Genomic DNA, 20,952 nt, shown 5'->3' with positions numbered 1-20,952 from the left:
AGGTTTGTAGCTTTTTAATTTACCCATCTCCCCAGCCCCATGGTAACCCTAAAACCATCACCGCCTCACAGTCACAGTACCTGTGAAAACGAGCAGCCACTGGAGGTGGCAGAACAAGTTTGAAGCTCCTCAAATGCTCATTCTCCAAAAATTGTCACTGTCAGCTCCCTGGAAAAGCCCATACACATGACTTATCTTTTTTTTGAACTGATGCAGAGCTCACTCACTGGGAAAAGCCATAGCCTAAGAGTGTTTGCCAGAAACACTCAGCAACAATCGTTTAACATTGCAGCTGCCTAAGGTGGCAATACAAGTTGGAGCAAACAAGAAGCTGACACGGCAACTTAAATGAAAATCAAGGGGATGAACTGTCCAAAGAAGCTTTAAAATGCTCCAACATATACCTGGGGATCTAGAATACACATGCCTGTGTAGGGAAAGACCTAAAAGAACCCCAGTCTCTCATCTCTCGCTGACCTTGAGGCTCCATTCAAGCAAAAAGTGAAGGCAAAGGCAGAATTGTAACCTGATAGAGTGTTGAAATTATGCTCAATACACACAAAGAGTCCCTTGGCACAAAATGGGAGATCTACCAGTTCAAGGCATTAAAGAAAACCTCTGTCTTAAGCTGACAATTAAGCAAACCAAGCAGAGAATTCAGTAACTGCCATGACAAAGAGTACACATTTCAGAGAATTAGCTCAGAAAAGCCCCTGAACAAACAACAACAACAAACTCTGGAAAGCAGAAGGAGTATCTAGTTTCTAGAGTGGCCATATCAGACTATTTGAAGTGCTGTTTTTAACAAAAATTATGAGACACACAAAGATATAAGAAAGTGTGGCAAGGAGGGGGAAAAGGGGAAAAAAGCAGTTAAACTGTCAGTGAGTAAGCCCAGATGAACTTACTAGACAAAGATTTTATAATGGCTATTACAAATATGTTCAAAGAACTAAATGAAATCATGTCTAAATAATTAAAAGAAACTATAAAAAGTATGTACTGCCAAATTTATCAATATAAAGAAAGTATTTTTAAAGGAACAAAATAGAAATTCTGAAGCTGTAAAGTACAATACTAAAATGATTAATTCACTAATGGGGCTCAAAAGTAGATTTGGGCTGGCAGAAGAACCAGCAAACTTGAAGATACATCAATTGAGATGATCCTGTCTAAGGAAGAGTGCTTTCTCCATACACACATGAAAGAAAGAATCTTAAAAGCAGTGAAAGAACAATGACTCATCACAGAAACGGAATCCTTGATAAGATTAATAGCTGATTTCTTATCAGAAACCACAAAAGTCAAAAGGTAGTTGGTATGACATACTCGAAGTGATGGGAAAAAAGAAAAAATTGTCAACAAAGAGCTCTATAACAAGAAAAGCTATTCTTGTAAAGTGAAAGAGAAAATAAGACATGCCCAGGAAAGCAAAAATGAAGAGAATTCATCACTAGCAGTCTGCTGTACAAGAAATATTAAAGGGATTCCTTAAGTCTAAAATTAAGGGACATTAGACAGTAATTTAAATCCACACACAGAATTAAAGAGTTTCAATGTGATAACAGATAAATATGAAAGACAATATAATTTTTTTTTTCATTTTTCACTGCACTGTGTGGCATATGGGATCTTAGTTCCTCAACCAGGGATCAAACCCACACCCCCTGCAGCGGACCCAGGTTCAATCCCTTGCGAAAAATTAAGACCCCACATGCTGCATCATGCAGGCAAAAAAAAAAGATATAAGACATATAGAAATTAAGTAGTAAATTGATACACATAAGTCCTACCTTCTAAGAAATTATACTAAACATAAATAGATTTTTCTGTAGATCTAAGAAACAGACCCAGACATATTACAGCAAAATACTGAAGGTCAAAGAGGGAGTCTTGAAAGCAGCAAGAGAGAAATGACTCATCCATACAAAAGAACTTCAGTAACATTAAAACCCTGACTTCCCACCAGAAATAGTAGAGGCTAGAAGGCAATGGGATGACCTGACCTATTCAAATGACTAAAAAAAAACCCATCAACCTAGAAGCTTATGTCCAGCAAAACTGTCTTTCAAAAATGAAAGGTAGGGCTTCCCCAGTGGCTCAGCAGGAAGAATCATTCTGCCAATGCAGGAGACTTGGGTGTGATCCCTGATCCAGGAAGATCCCACATGCCACAGAGCAACTAAGCCTGTGCACCACAACTATTGGGCCTGTGTCTAAAGCCTGGGAGCCACAACTGCTGAACCCCATTCGCGCTAGAGCCTGTGCTCCACCTCAATGAGAAGCCCACACACCACAACTAGAGAGTAGCCCCTGCTTGCTGCATCTAGAGAAAACTCCTCAGAGCAATGAAGACCCAGCACAACCAAAAATAAAAATAAATACATACATACATAAAATTATTTTTAAAAGACACATTCTGCCAGTCAGAATGGTTGCTATCCAAAAGTCTACAAGCAATAAATGCTGGGGAGAGTGTGGCGGAAAGGGAACCCTCTTACACTGTTGGTGGGAATGAAAACTAGTACAGCCACTATGGAGAACAGTTTGGAGATTCCTTAAAAAACTGGAAATAGAACTGCCATATGGCCCAGCAATCCCACTCCTGCACATACACGCCAAGGAAACCAGAACTGAAAGAGACACATGTAGCCCAGTGTTCATCACAGCACTGTTTATAATAGCCAGGACATGGAAGCAACCTAGATGCCCATCAGCAGACGAATGGATAAGAAAGCTGTGGTACATATACACAATGGAATATTACTCAGCCATTAAAAGGAATACATTTGAATCAGTTCTAATGAGATGGATGAAACTGGAGCTCATTATACAGAGTGAAGTAAGCCAGAAAGATAAAGACCAATACAGAATACTAATGCATATATACGGGATTTAGAAAGATGATAATGATAACCCTATATGCAAGACAGAAAAAGAGACACAGATGTATAGAACAGACTTTTGGACACTATGGGAGAAGGCGAGGGTGGGATGACCTGAGAGAACAGCATTGAAACATGTATATTATCTAGGGTGAAACAGATCGCCAGTCCAGGTTGGATGCATGAGACAAGTGCTCGGGGCTGGTGCACTGGGATGACCCAGAGGGATGGGATGGGGAGGGTAGTGGGAGGGGGGTTCAGGATGGGGAACACATGTAAATCCATGGCTGATTCATGTCAATGTATGGCAAAAACCACTACAATATTGTAAATTAATTAGCCTCCAACTAATAAAAATAAATGAAAAAAAAAAAAGACACATTCTGTTTTTTTAAAATATGAAGGATAAGGAAAATTTTGCTTTATTGACTACACCAAAGCCTTTGACTGTGTAGATCACAACAAACTGTGGAAAATTCTTAAAGAGATGGGAATACCAGACCACCTGATCTGCTTCCTGAGAAATCTATATGCAGGTCAAGAAGCAACAGTTAGAACTGGACATGGAACAATGGACTGGTTCCAAATTGGGAAAGGAGTACATCAAGGCTGTATATTGTCACCCTGCTTATTTAACTTATATGCAGAGTACATCATGTGAAATGCTGGGCTGGATGAAGCACAAGCTGGAATCAAGACTGCTGGCAGATATATCAATAACCTCAGATATGCAGATGGCACCACCCTTATGGCAGAAAGCGAAGAACTAAAGAGCCTCTTGATGAAAGTGAAAGAGGAGAGTGAAAAAGTTGGCTTAAAACTCAACATTCAGAAAACAAAGATCATGGCATCCAGTCCCATCACTTCATGGCAAATAGATGGGGAAACAATATGACAAACTTTATGTTTTGTCACATTTTATGTTTTATATAAATATAAACTTTATATTTTATATAAATGGGGAAATAAAGTGACAAACTTTATATTTTGAAGCTCCAAAATCACTGCAGATGGTGACTGCAGCCATGAAATTCAGACGCTTGCTCCTTGGAAGAAAAGTTATGACCAACCTAGACAGCATATTAAAAAGCAGTATCATTACTTTACCAGCAAAGGTCCATCTAGTCATAGCTATGGTTTTCCAGTAGTCATGTATGGATGTGAGAGTTGGACTATAAAAAAAGCTGAGTGCCAAAGAATTGATGCTTTTGAACTGTGGTGTTGGAGAAGACTCTTGAGAGTCCCTTGGACTGCAAGGAGATCCAACCAGTCATTCCTAAAGGAACTGAGTCCTGAATATTCATTGGAAGGACTGATGCTAAAGCTGAAACTCCAATACTTTGGCCACCTGATGTGAAGAACCAACTCATTGGAAAATACCCTGATGCTGGGAAAGATTGAAGGCGGGAGGAGAAGGGGACGACAGAGGATGAGATGGTTGGATGGCATCACTGACTCGATGGACCTGAGTTTGATTAAGCTCTAGGAGTTGGTGATGGACAGGGAAGCCTGGTGTGCTGCAGTCCATGGGGTTGCAAAGAGTCAGACATGACTGAGCGACTGAACTGAACTGAAGACTAGTTTCTTTTTTTCTTTAATCCGATGAGTTTACTTTTCACTTAGACTTCTAATTCGCATGACTGCCTTTCCTGCACAGAGTCTGAATAGGGTGATTGCCAGAGCAAACCTCCATGCCAAAATGCTGGAGACCCATCTCAGGTGCCGTTTCAAAACGAGACTCTTCAAACCTGTTGTGCAGTCAGTGTTTGTTCGACAACATGAGCCAAACAATGGAAAACCACCATCTGTGTTTCTCTTCTTTCTGTGTGTCTGCGTGTGTGTCTTCATAGAATGCCTATGTGTGTTAGAAAGAGAAAGAATGCTGTAATGTAATTGCAGCCAGCATTGGGTTTTGGTGCCTCCTCTGTGCCACTGTTGTCCTGGGTACTTTATGTACACACAGTATCTTACTCAGTCCTCCTAGCAGTCCAGAGAAGCAGGAATTGTTACTCCCCATGTTTCTCCCAAGCAGACTTGGTTCAAGGTCTAGAGCTCATGAGCTGGAGAGCCAAGTTCTAAGGCCTCCACACTCCCTGGCAGTAGTGGCCTGATTAAATCCAGGGCCTGAGGCCTGACCTAAGTGCTTGGCTTGCTGACTCAGTACTGGCTCTGGATTTGCCAGCGTCCAAGCCTCATTTCATCTACCTGCAAACTCGGTTCAAAAGCCTTGGACCACTCTGCTCCCCTGGGGAAAGCCCCAGAGAAGCATGGCTGAAGGTCATTTCCTCATGGGTCAGTGGGCTTCCAAGAGTAAAGAGCCAGGCCCTGTAACCCGAGCTTCTGAGTGGGAAGAGGCAGAGGGCTGGATAGGAGCCAGAGCCTGTTGGGCAGAGTGGGAGTCAGTAGTCCAGGCACAGGCCAGAGGGGCAGGTGTGGGTTGTGAGCAGGGACAGTGACCCCAGCAGCCTTATGCACTAAGGCCAGCCCCACCTCCAAGTGTGCAGGCCACGTACGTGCCAGACTGTGGGAATTCTTCCCAGTTTGCTTTTCTGGGAATACAGCCTTTGGGTAACACTCAGGAAATAATCATCCCCAGAAGGGCTAAGAGCTCTAGGTAGGTAGGCGTTGTAGGCCGCAAGCCCTCTGCCCACCTCTGCTTGGCTGTTAAAGAGCAGTTCCTGAACCCTTCTAACCCCAAGGTATGAGAAGACTTGGCTCCCCCTCTGGGAAACCTTGTCCCTGTCCGGCTGTATTGGTTCAGTTAAAGAGGCTCCAAAACCATTGAACCCTCTGCTCCCTCAGACCCATTTTATTCCCCACATTATCTGGCTCCCGTTAATTGCTCCCACATTCCCAGTAGCAAATAAAGCGTTCAGCCAATGCCTGAAACACATACTTGAAAACTGTGTGCAGAGTGGGGCCAGGCCCTGGCCGGACCACCTCATGGCCTCCTGGAGACCCTGCAGCCAGCCTCACTTTCTAAGCAGGGAAGCCCCTGGACAGCCCGAGCCAAGCCTTCCACCCCACATGTGACTCTTGACTGGCCAGCAAGTCCATCTCCAGAGGCTGCTGGCAGCCACTGCACAAATCCTGTACAGTTTGCCCTCCATGGAGTTAACCAACCACGTATCAGAATTTTAATTTCCAGAAGGTTTCAAAAGGCAAAACTTGAATTTCCTGTGCGTCAGCAACTATTTACATAGTATTTACACTGTGTTTACATTGTGTGAGGTTTGACAAGTAATCTAGAAATGCTGTCAAATATACAAGAGGATTGCGTAGGTTATATGCAACTATAACTATTTTATACAAGGGATTTGAGCATCCTTGGATTTGGGTATCTTGGGGAGTCATGGAACCATTCCCAACCTTAGATATCACGATTGACTATACAATGAAGTCAGGAGTCGAGGGCTCGGCTCTCCTGACCTTCTCCCCTCTCATCCATTCAGCATGTATTTACAAAGTGCTTGTGTCTGCCAGGCCCTGTTCTAGGCCTCAGGGAAATGGTGGGAAGCCAGATACACAGAGTCCCAGCTCTCAGGGAGCTGCCTTGCTGGTGGGGCTGACAGACAATAAACAAAACACACATAAGTGGATTTCAGGAGTAAAGACTGTGATAAGGGCTTGGAAGAAAATAGCAGGCAGCTGTGATGGAAACACGAGCCAAAGGTGAGGAGATGTCTTCAGTTTCACGGTTGTGAAGGCAGGCGTGAATGTCCTGGGGCTGAAGAGAGCTGGGTCCTCGGTGAACTGAGAGACAAGTGAGACCCAGTGCGTAGCTAAGCGTGATAGAGCAAGTACCAGGGCCGCACCGGCGTGCTGAGTCTCCTGAGAGTCTAACTGTTGTTATTCCATGTGAATGGGAAGCCCTGGGAAGGCGTGAGCATTTTTAAAAGCCCCTCTGGGTTTCCCTGGTGGCTCAGATGGTAAAGAATCTGCCTGCAATGCAGGAGGCCTGGGTTCAGTCCCTGGATGGGGACGATTCCCTGGAGGAGGACATGGCAACCCACTCCAGTATTCTTGCCTGGAGAATTCCGTGGACAGAGGAGTCTGGTGGGCTACAGTCCATGGGGTCAAAGAGAGTCAGACACAACTGAGCGACTACGCGCTGGTTGGTGGGATTGAGGTGCCCAGAAGAATGAGGTTGTAATGCTAGTGCCAGTGCTGAGTGATGGTGACTGGTGATGTGGTGCCAGAAGGGCTCATGAGAGGTGATGGTGTGTTTAAAGTCTCTCAGCTGGCTAGAGGGTTTCCCTGATAATTCAGATGGTAAAGAATCCTTCTGCAATGCAGGAGACCCAGTTAGATTCCTGGGTCAAGAAGATCCCTTGGAGACGGGATGGGCTGCCCACTCCAGTATTTCTGGGCTTCCCTTGTGGCTCAGCTGGTAAAGAATCCGCCTGCAGTGCAGGAGACCTGGGTTCGATCCCTGGGTTGGGAAGATCCCCTGGAGAAGGGAAAAGCTACCCACTCCAGTATTCTGGCCTGGAGAATTCCATGGACTGTATAGTCCATGGGGTCACAAAGAGCGGGACACCACTGAGTGGCTTTCACTTCACTTCACTTCAGCTGGGCTAGATGTGTCCTGTCCCACCAGTGATGGGACCGGTCTCTGGAATGCTGCCATTTCCACCCTGGCCACTCTTCTGGGGATGGTGGGAGGTGCTGTGGGTTTGGGGTCCCACAGCTCTGCTTCCAGCCTGAACTGCTCCGCACTAGCTAAGTGACTTCAGACATGCCACACACCCTCTCAGGGACCTCAGGGGACATTCGGTGAATGTAAGAGCTCTTCCTGCTGAAATAGTTTGCCCTTTGTTAGACTTGAAGTCAGGCTGCCTGGATCATGCTGGGTTCCAGCAGGCCATGACCAAGGTATAATAACCTTTCTGAGCCTCAGTTTTTTCACCTGTAAAATGTGCAAGTGTAGTGGCAGCAGGGGTTAAATGAGATGTTTGAGGAAAGGAGATAGTGGAGTTCCCAGAGCATGATAAGCCCTAAGTGACTGATGGATACTTTTTCTTTTTTTTTCTTATTTTTGAGAGAATTCATTTTTAAGCTTTTGTTTTATATCAAAGTATAGCCAATTAACAATGTGGTGATAGTTTCGGGTGGGCAGCATAGAGACTCAGCCATGCATATACATGTATCCATTCTCTCCCAAACTCCCCTCCCATCCAGCCTGCCACATAACATTGCACAGAGCGCCCTGTGCTACCCAGCAGGACCCTGCTGGTCATCCATCCTAAATATAGCAGTGTGTGCATGTTATCCCAAACTCCCTGACCATCCCTTCCCCCATTCTTCCCACTTAGCAAGTTTGTTCTCTAAGTCTGTGAGTATTTCTGTTTTAAGGATAAGTTCATCTGTATCATTTCTTTATAGATTCCACATATAAAGGATAGCATACGATATTTCTCCGTCCCTGTCTGACTTACTTCACTCAATATGACAGTCTCTAGGTTCATCCATGTTGCTACAAATGGCATTGTCTCATTCTTTATAATGGCTGAGTAATATTCAGTTGTATATATCTTCTTTATCCATTCCTCTGTTGATGGACATTTAGGTTCCCTCCATGTCTTGTGCTGTGCTTAGTCGCTCAGTCATGTCCGATTCTTTGTGACCCCATGGACTGTAGCCTTCCAGGCTCCTCTGTCCATGGGGATTCGCCAGACAAGAGTACTGGAGTGGGTTGCCATGCCCTCCTCCAGAGGATCTTCCCAACCCAGGGATCGAACCCAGGTCTCCCGCACTATAGGCAGATTCTTTACCATCTAAGCCACCAGGGAAGCCCATTGTAAACTGTGCTGCAATAAACATTAGGGTGCATGTATCCTTTTGGACCGTGGCCTTTTCTGTATGTATGCCCAGAAGTGGGATTGCTGGATCTTATGGTAGCTCTAGCTTTTAGGAGCCTCCACACTGTTCTCCATAGTGACTATACCAAATTACATCTCCACCAAGCAGTGTGGGAGGGTTCCCTTCTCTCCACACCCTCTCCAGCATTTATTGTTTGTGGATTTTTTTTTTATTTTATCATAGCTATTCTGACCAGTGTGAGGTGATATCTCATTGTAGTTTTGATTTGCATTTCTCTAATAACTAGAGAAATGTTGAACTTCTTTTATATGCATATTGGCCATCTGTATGTCTTCTTTGGAGAAATGTCTATTTAGGTCTTCTGCCTATTTTTGATTGGGTTGTTTGTTTTGATGATGAGCTGTTTGTAAATTCTGGAGACTAATCCCTTGTCAGCCGCATCATTTGCAAATATTTTCTCCCAGCCTGTGTGTTGTCTTTTCATTTTGTTTATTATTTCCTTTGCTGAGCAAAAGCTTTTGAGTTTAAGTAGGTCCTATTTGTTTATTTTTTTTCTCTTATTTCCATTTTTCTGGGAGATGAATTGAAAAAGATCTTGCTGCGATTAATGTCAGAGAGTGTTCTGCCTATGTTTTCCTCTGAGAGTTTTATAGTCTCCAGCCTGTGTAGTTGGATACAAAAGTATTCTTACAGATCAACTCTGAAAACATCAATAATCTAATAGAAAAATGGTCAAAAGACATGAAGAGAGAATACACAGAAAATACAGCCCTTAAGTATGCAAAGAGCTGTTGAGGTCTTTAATAGTGATGGTCACTCTTGCAGCTCCTCCTTCATCTCCTGAGCTGCACCTTACGCCAGGCCACAGGCTCCGATCTCAGGCGCCCAGGCCCTCAGAATGATCATCACAGTCTGAGCTTCATTGAAGGTTGCTTAGGAGTGAGTGTGAGGAAAGGCAGCAAAAGCTGGAGAACCAGACAAAAACACAAGAGCTGAATCCAGCCATTTTTAAGTTAAAGTTACTGCTTTGTCTGACTTGGGAGCTACACATGTATATCCAATGGCATCAGAGAGTCCGTGGTGAAAAGATGTCTCTCGCCACCTCTCCTTTTCTCCCAACTATTCCCCTACCCGGAAGCAACTTGATGACCAAATTCTCCTGACCACATGGAGATGTTCCACATTTATACAAACAAAAGTCTACCAATTTTTTTAGTATAAATGGCTACCTATTAATATAATGTTACATGCCTTTTTAAAAAAATGTAACAATATACCATGTCAGAACATACAGAATTACTTTAGTCTTTTTCAAAGTTGCTTAGTATCCCACTTTCATAATCATCCTATCATTTCTTTTTTTTTTATTTATTTTTATTAGTTGGAGGCTAATTACTTTCCATCATTTCTTTAAGCCATTCCACTTGTGCTGTTTCTCATGTCTTTACTATCTCAACCACTTCTGCAGTGAGTATTCTTATACACCTATCATCTTATACATATGTTTATATATTTATGGAATTCATTTCTAGGAGGATCATTGTAGCAACTGGTACAAAAATTTTACATCTTAATTAGTACTGCCAACTCATTCTCTGCAGTTCAGTTCAGTTCAGTCTCTCAGTCGTGTCCGAGTCTTTGAGACTCCATGAACCACAGCACATCAGGCCGCCCTGTCCATCACCAACTCCCAGAGTCCACCCAAACCCATGTCCATTGAGTGGATGATGCCATCCAACCATCTCATCCTCTGTTGTCCCCTCCTCCCGCCCTCAATCTTTCCCAGCATCAGGGTCTTTTCCAATGAGTCAGCTCTTCGCATCAGGTAGCCAAAGTATTGGAGTTTCAGCTTCAGCATCAGTCCTTCCAATGAACACCCAGGACCTATCTCCTTTAGGATGGACTGGTTGGATCTCCTTGCAGTCCAAGGGACTCTCAAGAGTCTTCTCCAACACTGCAGTTCAAAAGCATCAATTCTTCAGCACTCAGCTTTCTTTATAGTCCAACTCTCACATCCATACATGACTACTGGAAAAACCATAGCTTTGACTAGATGGACCTTTGTTGGTGAAGTAATGTCTCTGCTTTTTAATATGCTGTCTATGTTGGTCATAACTTTTCTTCCAAGGAGTAGGTGTCTTTTAATTTCAAGGCTGCAGTCACCATCTGCAGAGAATGTACCAATTTATCCTCTCAACCAATGTGTGAGGTGGCTGTCCTCATTTCCCTTGACATAATAAGCCATCAGATTTTTTCACTTTTTCTCATCTGATATGATATAGTTTTAACTTTCATTTCTTTTATTGAGAATAAAGATTTCTTGTTTCACATACTTAAGGGCTGTATTTTCTGTGTACTCTCTGTTCATATCTTTTGACCATTTTTCTGTTAGGTTATTGATATTTTTAGAGTTGATTTTTAGGAATACTTTTATACCCAACTATCCAGCCTTTGTGACATGAGTTGGAAATGTTTCCACTCTGGCTTTTGACTTTCTGCCTTGTAGACATTTTTGCTTTTATATGGTTGGATCTGACTTTATGGCATAGCTTCTAAATTATGAACTGTACTTGGGAAAGCTTGCTCCTCTCCGTGGTTAGAAAGAAATTTCCCCACATTTTTCTTTAGGATTTTTATGATTTTTTTTTTGAAGCTTGTAAATCTTTGATCCTTTTGGAATTTATCCTGATTCATGCAGCAGTATGAATCCAACGTGACTTAGTCCCAATAACCACTAGCCTGCCCACCACCTTCTATTAATAACAGCTCTCATGCCAGTAGTTCGACGGGCTCAGGTGAAGAGGCATGGGCAGCCCCCAGCGAGGACAGGGCTTTGGATTTGAGCCTCTGTCTTAAGGACAATGGGAAAGTGAGGAGTGGAGGGACGGGCCCTGATCAGATTTGCATCTAGCCTCTGAATGGAGACTGGAGAACATGAGGTCTACATATTTGAGGCTGCCTCTGATCCCAGGCACATCACTTTCACAGCTACTGGATTTCAGGTCCTGGGTCTCCAGTCCTCTTTCCAACACCACTTCTAGGTGAACTCCTGGGCATCTTGATAACCTCATAGAAGCCCCTCACACCCTCAGCCACTTAATCCTCACTCGTGACTCACGGCCTCAGTTCCTCCTTCACTGGCACAGTTGGGGCAGTTGGGAGAGAACTTCCACAAATCCCACCTGCACGGCCACACACCTGCACGCTCTCCCCCCCTGCCCATCTCCACAGGTGGACTGTCCAGGCTGCCACCACAGCTGTGCCAGTCCCAGTCCCTCTTGCCTCCTCAAGGGCATCGTTCCAGGAATCCCCCTTTCTCCAACACGTCAGGTCTTCCCTTCCTGCTGAGGACTTCCATTGTGCAAACGTGCTGCTGTACTTCTCTTCCTGGAGAAATACCCTGTCCCACTGCTTCTCTCTTTCCATGACACTGTCCTCTTCCAGGTGATGTACCATTGATTATTGTATCTCAGCTGTCCCCTCACTAGCAGGGATGCTCCTTAGGACAGGGATGCTTGTCACTTTCACTGCTGTATCCCACTTTACCAGAGGAGTGTCTGAAACGGTGGGCACTCAGTGAATGTCTGTGGGATGAGTGAAGTGGGAGGTGGGAGAAGAAGCTATTGCAACAGTCAGGAGATGCTGGTAACATGGATGAGGTTGTGGTACTGGGGAGAGACCCAAGTGGATGAGCTCCAGAGCAACAAACAGGCAATGTACCAAATAGATCATGTCAAGGAGGACTCCTCATTTTCCTGTTCACCAGCTGGGAAGGAAGGGATGACATCCGCTGAGTTCAGGAGCTGGAGAGGACCATGTTTGAGGGCAGAAAATCATGAGCATGACTGCGCATTCTGGTTTAAGGAATCATGGGATTATCCAAGGGGAAATCAAGCAAGCAGCTCAAAAAGGGAGCCTGGACTTTGAGGTATGGTCAGCACTGGAGATATACACTTGGTACACTTCCATCTAGTGTAGCCATGAGTGTGAAAGAGCTGTTTGGGGAAGATGGAGAGAGGAGACTGATGAGCAGAGAACTGAAGAAAAGAAAGCTTAGCCTTGAACCTTGAGGAGCCTCAGCATGTTGGGCTGGGAGAGGAGACTGAGTCAGCTGAACAGTCAAGGAGGTGGAAGGACATGTCATCTTGGAAGCCAAAGAAGGAGAGCGCTTCTAGAAGGAGGTAGAAGATAAGTTCAAGGAGAAGAAATCCTTGTCAGGATTATTGATTGGAGGAGGTTCTTGGAAATTTGGTGAATGCCATTTTGATGGAGAAATAGGAATGAAATCCAAATCGGAGGGTTAGAAGGTGAATGGAAGGTGAGTGAGAGGAGACCCCTCTTTCTAGCAGTGCATCTGTGAGGGAGAGAGGAGCTGGGGCAGGAACAAAGGCGGACGTGCAGTGAAGGGTGGTTTCTCATGTTCAGATCTGTGGGGAAGGATGTGCTTGAAAGTCAGGCTTGACAGTGACTGGGGGAGCGTGGGGGCAGCAGGGTCCCAGGAAAGAGGAGATGGGTCAGCTCCTCTGAGTTGTCCACAAAAATAATCAGTAAACAAGTCTATAAAAGGAATAGAAAAGAGTTAATTTGAGCAAAAGTGAGGACGGTAGCCTGGAAGCCAGCCTCCCAGATAATTCTGAGAGACTGCCTCAGAGAAGCATGGTTTTCAGCACACTTTTCTGTCATGTCTGAACAAAGAACCTCCATTAAAAGAACAATTGTAATGAGAGCTTATTTGTAGCCACTGAGCTACCAGGGAAGTCCCAAGATGATTTTTTCAATTGTCATTTTTGTACAAATGTCAACTAAATGTATGCATTGAGGTGTGTCCATATGCCTCAGGTTTTTTAGTTTGCAATATTAGTGGTTACTATTCCTGAAGAATGTGTTTATTCTAACCTGATAATAGAGTTAAGTAATGCTATAGAGTTAAGTTAACTATAATGGTGATTATTTTAGTATTCTTTTAAAAATTTTTGCACATGCATAAGTAAAATACTTATGCATGTTTATATATTTGTCTATTGCTACATGACAATCTAAAAATGCAAATGTGAATTATTGAATAGAAAGTTGTCTGGGAAAACATAGCAAAATTTTACTGTTTATTAATAGATCAGAAAAGAAGGGACTGCTGCTATTTTCTGCCTTTAGAATTTTTAAAGCAACATATAAACAACAGTGGGTGTTTTAAAGATACAATCATTTTGTGTGCCTGTCTTCTTCATTACCTATTGACATCTTGGAAGTGTTGGGCTATTGTATCCAACTCTGTACTCCCAGTGACTGTTATGAATAGTTTTTGAGTGATCCTGAAGAGCCTGTGACTTAGATACTAGTGCAGCAGAGAATTGTACACGGTGAAACAAGAGTACTTGATTATCCACAGAAAGAAGGGAGAAGATGGGATTTGAGGTGAACATGGTGAAAGAAAGACCTAAATAACTTGAGGATATCTGTCATCATCAGGAACATTCTTCTCCCTTTGGAGTTCCTTAATGTATAAAGCTCAACTGTAAACCACAGGGAGATGACAGTTCCAAGAAAATATGCTTTTGTCTTCTTTGTTTCTAATCTCAACAATTGGTACCACCAGACCTGATGCAGTATTCCTCATTCCAAGTGTTCTTCACTCCCACCTCTGGGCCCAGGAGAACCCACTTGGTGATAATGATTGTTTTGACTAAATAGGAAAGCTGATGCCATTGCTTCTACCACCATATTCAGTAAAGCCAAAGACAGTCTTCATAAAGTATGGAGATTCCTCATCAATGTGTTACAATAGACACTCCCTGTAGATCAGAAAAACAGGCTGAGAAGGCTCAAGTTTGAAAGTGACCTAAAGGGTGATACTGGAGAGAATAGTAACCAGGCAAGCTGACTGTTTTATTGCTGCCATTGGACTATATCTCAGGAGCTTGAATGATGGAGATATTGTTATACTGCTCAGGATGGTGTAATTTCTAGGCTTCATTTCAATGCTCCTGTAACTGCATATATTTAAATTTTTAACTCATCACAGGGAAATTAAAAATTAATTCATAAAAAATCATCTTTTTCAAGCTTTCAAAGGATATGGCAATTTGTGAAGTGTAATATTTTACTTATTAAATGGCTTTTTTCCTCCTCTAATTCTGCCACCTCTATCTGTGTTATCTACTATTAATGAAATCTTGTGCACATCCTTTTGGATTTATTGATAAATTAATATGCATGTCATTTTGGGGGTATGTATATTAGCTACAAATTTTCTATGTGGTAAACATGGTTTATATAGATTAAATTTATCTGACTAATTTGTAGAAATAATTTCAATAAATTGAAACTGCTAGGACTAAGGATACCCAAATTTTATAATTTTGAGTGCACACTCAGAATTTGGACTGAGTTTGAACTTAGAATTATAGATTATATAATTAAATTATAATATATTTTTCCCCACTATATATATATAGTTGGGACTTCATCAGTCTTATCCCCCAGTGTTTATATAGGTATGTTTCCTGAAACTGCACAAATGTCATATTTTTAATCTTTGGCAATGTGATATTACAAAGAAATTGCTTTTCTTCTGTTTTCATTCAGCTCAGTAATCTTCATATGTGCTTAATCCTTACTAGTCACTTGTGTTATTTCATTTTCTTCTTTTATTTTTTTTTTTCATTTTCCTTGGTATATCAGTGTCTTTGTTACTGGTTTCTAAGAACTCATAACTAGGGATGTTAGCTATTTTCATGCAATGCATTTCCATCGGTTTACTATAGTGTTTTGTATTTTGGTTGTATATTCAAATATAATCATGTTGTGTTTTTAAAAAAAGAACAAAGAACTTCAAACAAATCAGGGATACATTCTTTCAATGTTTAAAAATAAAACAATTCATCAGGTACCTGATGAGTCAGTATGGCCTTGGCACCTGGGAAGCTGTCTTATCAAAAGAGTACCAGCATTGGCATTCCAGGAAGGGATGCATTTGCTCTTTATTTTTAACATGAACAGTCTTTACTTCTGGTCAATGCATCCTTTTCTTTAATAATTAAAGCAGAGGTACAGTGTACTTTGATTGGCCATAAATAGGATGTTTTAGTTAGCAGAAAATCCAGGTTAACTCACATATAAGCCAGAATGATGTCCCCATACCTCACCATGTGAACATGTCTTCTATCAGAGTTAACCGAACATGGAGTGGGCCAGGTGCAGGTGAAGGTGCGGGCAGGTGTGTGCGTGTGGCATCAGAAGGTGATAGTGAGTCCATCTGGTGGCTTTTCTCTTTGTGGTAAAACGGGGTGGGGCAGTTGTCTGAAAGTGAGATACCAGCAGTACAGATGTCCACATGGCCAACAACCACCCTGCCCCTAGTCTAGACTTAGGGTATGCACAGAACGCACCCCCATCAGGTTACATTCTCAGACATTAGCACCTCATGCATCAATTTTTGAAGCAAAAAATCTTCATCTCATCTCTCTCCTTCATCTATCCCATCACCTCTTCACTCACCCTCCACCATTAAATCCATGACCAAGTTCTGTCTGTCCTCACTGGCAAGTCCATCGACTCACTTTTCTTCATCTCCTCTGCCAGTCCCCAAGTCCAGGCCACTGTCACCTACAGGGGGACAACTGCAACACATCCTCAAGCCCACTTTCACCCCTGGAATCACTCCTCTGTGCAGAAGCCTTCAGTGGCCCCACTGTCCTCAGATCACGCCCCCCACCCCCAGATGATGACATGGGAACAAGACACTGTGGTCTGGCTGACTTGCCTCTCCCCAGGTCTCCGCCTCCCGCAGCCTGCTCGGCTTCGCCTGAACCCTCGATGCCCAATGACTTGGTGTGTTTGGAGCTTTTCGCTCCCTCTTCCTCTGCCAGATAACCATGCCTCACCCTCTGGACTCAGCCTCGCCTCCCATCCCAAGTCAGCCCAATCTGGCTCTGGTCTCTCATGATGTGCTGGGAGCTTCTTGTGCTTCCTTCCTGTGTCGTTGTTTTCTCAAGTATCAATCCATCCGAGGAAAATTCTGTGAGTCAGAGATCTTGGCCTCTTTCACCCCTGGTCCCACTACCTGCACCCAACGCTGATCCATCAAAATGTGGGGGTGGCTGACTGCCGAGGGCTGCCTCTGTGTTCTGGCCTCACCCTCCAGGCTGAGGTCTGGGCTTGGAGAGGAGCAAGCAGACGAGTGACTGGTTTGGCAGCACTGTGGTTTTTAGTGGAATATGTGTAGGATCTCAGAGTCGGGAGACTTCCTCCAGGCGTAAGTTCCATCCCTAACCAACAATGTGTCCTTAGACAAGTCACTTCTTTCTCTCTGAGCCTCTGTGTTGTCATCTGCCACATGGGCATGTTTGTCATACCTCAAAGATTACTGAGTAGGTCAAATGCTGTCATGGATGTGCAATGTGGTTTGTACACTCTAAGGTGAGGAACACCTGCATGTTCTCCATGGGGCAAGTCTCAGCTTGCTGCACCAGCTTTACTGAAGCTGCCACCTGTGCTTCTAGACTGGCCACCTTCAAATTTCCATACACACAGCCAGGCTCAGCACCGCTAACCTCAGAGCTGGGCTATGGGCCCCCTCTACCTCCTTACACATCTGTTCAGCCACACAAGCACATGTCCAATGCCTCTTAGGAGTATTCTCCCCTCTGCCCAAAATGTTTCCTTTCTCAAGTATTTCCCTTTCCACAGAAATGAACCAACCCCCATTGAGCTCCAAAATGTATTCTTCAAGAAGGAACAGATCTGATTCCTACCCTGCCTGCCAAAGCCCAACATGGGTGTGCCCCAAGCAGGAAGCAACAGCAGCCTCATGTCATGAATGCACGAACCAAAACTTCCTGGATTGTCATAACCACACACATGCCCATCCAGTCCCTCCAAGGACAGAGGTGCTCCCTCTGCCCTGACACTTGACTTTGGGGCTGACGACAACATCAGAGCCTTGCAAAGAGGGGTGACCAGGAGCTGTGCAAGGAAGGGGCTGGCCGGGATGAGGGGACCCTCTCTCCCTTTGATACTTACTGTGGCTTCTCTGCTTGTGTTTTGCAGGTCCTCCTGTAAGTGTCCTGGATTATGTTCTCTGCTCCTGAAAGATAAGATATTTTGTTTTCCCTGTTGTTTCTCTGTTGTAGCACTTCTATGAAAAGAATATTTGATTAGAGAGGTGTATTCTTAAAAAAAAAATTCAGTCCCAGCCAGAGGACATGTTCTTTTGGCATTTGTAGATGAATGCAAGCACAGGATTCCATGTGCTTGACTTGCCCAGTGAAGGATCCTGTGACCATTTTCCTTCCAAGAGAGCTGGCACGAGCCTGGCTGCTCCTCATCAAAATCTCTGGCTCAAATTTTTTAACTTGATACACAGAAGCGCAAGCACCATGCCTTGTATTTCCTAACCCTTCTGCAGCAGTTGATCTGCGTAAATATTTTCATCTCACATGCTTTGGCAGAAAGGACTCTGGAGTCAGGCAATTATGTCAAGAATAAGTGGGGCTTAACCACTAGATTCTGGGGTCTGTTTTCCTTCTTTGCCAAAATGTTTGACTCTCTTGGCTAGGCAGCAGAGACCTCGAGAGTACAGCTGGCCAGTAAGGGCGCTGAGTTGGAGAAGGGTGTGAGGGAGGGGGTGGCTACTGGATCCACAGCAGCCCCAGAAATCCCATTCCTTCTCCAAGACCCATGACAAGTCCACCTTTGATTCATCTTGGCAGTTTTTCAGAGCCTGATAAATCCCAATGAATTCATTCAAGAAACACAATGACGGTCTGCTTGAGCCAAAATTAACCTCCTAAAGGGATTCCTTTCAGATGAGCAGCTTCATTTTTACTTCCACTTAACCATGATTCATTTCCCAATCCGCACCCTTCAGAATCTGAACGTCTTGGTGCATGTAGCAGCACCCCGATGAGAAAGAAAGCTGGAATGTGTAGATTTATGGGCCAGAAGCAGTTTTACACAGTTGAGTCATTCCTGTCATGTGGAGGCTAGCCTGTGTGAACTCGCCAAAGTGCAGGACGCAGAGGGCTATGGAGCGAATTTGTCTTGTTGTGTGTATGTTTGTGTTTTTTAACTTGGCTGTAAAATGACTAAGTGAATTAAACAAATGCAGAATTCTCAAACTGCACATGGCAAAGACCCCATGGGATTCTGGAAGGTGGCTCCGTAGCTCCCACGGCGACCTGAAGTGGAGGCCGATGTGTGGTCCAGTGTCTGGGCAGCCACTACTGCAAGCACATGGGGTCAGAGAAGCATCCGGTAGCAGTCAACGTGTCCCCATACCTCTGACTTCCAAAGGCTGTCTTCCTCGGGTCACCCCATTCCCAGGAACAGACAGGAAACCTGTGAGGCCCATGAAGGAGCGTTGTCCGTGGTAGCTAGGACGCCACCCCCTAGAACTCCACAAGGTCCTTGCCATGTGCCTTGGCTGACGTGAGGAAGACACTGTGGTGTGTGCCCCGGCGACCCCTCCAGCCAGGTCAATGAGGTGGGGACTAGGTGCTCCATCCCCCAGGCCCGCTGCAGCCTTGCATTCCCCCTTGAAGGAGTCCATCAGCAGCCTCTGCTGCAAACTCCGCAGACACAGGGGTGGCGGGATCTGGGGCCCTGATTGAGTTCTAAGTGTTGCCATATGGTTTTTCTACTGAAGGTCTAATTATTAACGACATATTAATTACCACAGGGGCAATCGGGACGAGATGGCTACCCGGTAATTTGCCATTTATTTTTTTCTCTCTCTTTGCCCTTTACTCTCTAGCCAATCTTCTTCCTCTGTGCCTTTATTTAACTGTCTGCACCCCCTCCTCCCCACCTCCACCTCTGCTCCTCAGAGGCCGCAGTCTGTCTGTGGATGGATTAGTGTTAGTTCTGTGGAGATACAAAATGTGCAGGTCTGCAAGGCCCTGGCCTGGCAGGAACCGTCTGCCCCTCCAGCAGCCCTGCAGACATATCAAATAGCCTTCAAGAGTCTCATGGGCATGCTGAGACCACCCAACACTGCTCTTCCCAGCCAGAGTGTCAGCCCTGAGCCCAGGGTCCAGGCCTTGACCGTGGAGTGAGTGCTCCCCCACAGGCTTGGATGTCGTCCTCTTCCCAGGGAACAGGAGACTCCCTGTCCCAGCTCCCCATCTGCTGTTGCCACTCCAGACCGGAGACTGATTGGTTCCTGTTTGGCCTCTTTGGTGTATTACTTCTCAGATCTTTTACAGTTAAACCTAAAAGCTAGATTATACCTGGAACGGACGACCCCAGCCTGGGCCGAGTGAGCGCCACAGCAGAAGCATGGTGACATGAGGCTGTGCCGCTGTCTGGTCCAGCCCGTGACAGCAGCTTCCAGAAGTCCTGATAAAGAAAGAGCAGGGGGTGAGCCCAGTGAAGGGGAGCACAACAGGACCATCCTGTCGGGAGACGCTTTTGTTCTGTGCCTCAGGCCAGGAGGATGCAGGAAGGGTAAATGTCCATAGATTCAGGGGCAGAAGGTGGATCCCCCAGTCTTGCAGGAGTCACCTTTCAAGGAGGCTGTGGAGGGCACTCCAGCCCCAGGCATCAGGGAGACCTGAGCATGGGTTCCAACACTGCTGTCTCATATATGGATGACCTTGGGGAAGACTCTGGCCCTCTGTGAGCTTCAGTTTCCTGCTGTGTGACCCGGGGTGATTCAAAGCCTCCCTTACAGCATTGGAGCTGGGATTAATTAAGACAGAGGAGGTGATAGCTGCAAAAATGTGTCACAAACCTAGCCTACAAACTTGGTGGAAATTTAGGGGGCATTTCCCTCATGTCTGGAGTGGTCCATTCGAAGTCTGGAGTGGAGTTTGGAACCTCCTGGCTGGCCAGGGCAGCTCCCCCAGCAGCAAGCAGCCTGGACCCTCAGATTAGAAACACCCAGCTCTACGTGGGTTAAGAATGAAATGTGAAGCCAGCCATGATCCACCCTCATCCCACTGGAGCACACAGCGGGTCAGGGCGCCACCACCTCCCCAGCAGCTTTTCTTGACGAGGGAGGAAGGAGTCAGGCCTCACATTCCCAGACATGGCAGCTAGGGTCTTGGGGAACTAGAAGCTTTTGCTAGAATGTTTCCCCTTCATGTCTTGGGCCTACCCACTTTGCTAGCCCAGGAGCTCTGGAAAGTGTCCAACAGAACCACTCCTGGCATGACCTTGTTACGTTTTACACTCCAGGGTTACTTCTCTTTTCCTTTTTTTTTTTTTTTTGGCTGTGCTGGATCTTCGTTGCTTCGCGGGCTTTTCT

General features: G+C 44.8%; 1 protein-coding gene across 2 annotated transcripts in view; it reads left to right on the top strand.

The window, feature by feature from the left end:
- Positions 1-20,952, top strand: part of COL23A1 (collagen type XXIII alpha 1 chain) — a 382,617-nt gene that overhangs the window by 317,134 nt on the left and 44,531 nt on the right. For both annotated transcript variants that reach the window (XM_043912439.1, XM_043912438.1), the window contains exons 4-5: positions 17,754-17,761; positions 19,384-19,410. In XM_043912439.1, coding sequence (XP_043768374.1) covers positions 17,754-17,761; positions 19,384-19,410 — 35 coding nt within the window. The remainder of the gene's footprint in view (positions 1-17,753; positions 17,762-19,383; positions 19,411-20,952) is intronic.

This window comes from Cervus elaphus, chromosome 9 (assembly GCF_910594005.1).
Source record: "Cervus elaphus chromosome 9, mCerEla1.1, whole genome shotgun sequence".
NCBI lineage: Eukaryota > Metazoa > Chordata > Mammalia > Artiodactyla > Cervidae > Cervus > Cervus elaphus.
This window is presented reverse-complemented; position numbering and strand designations above follow the sequence as displayed.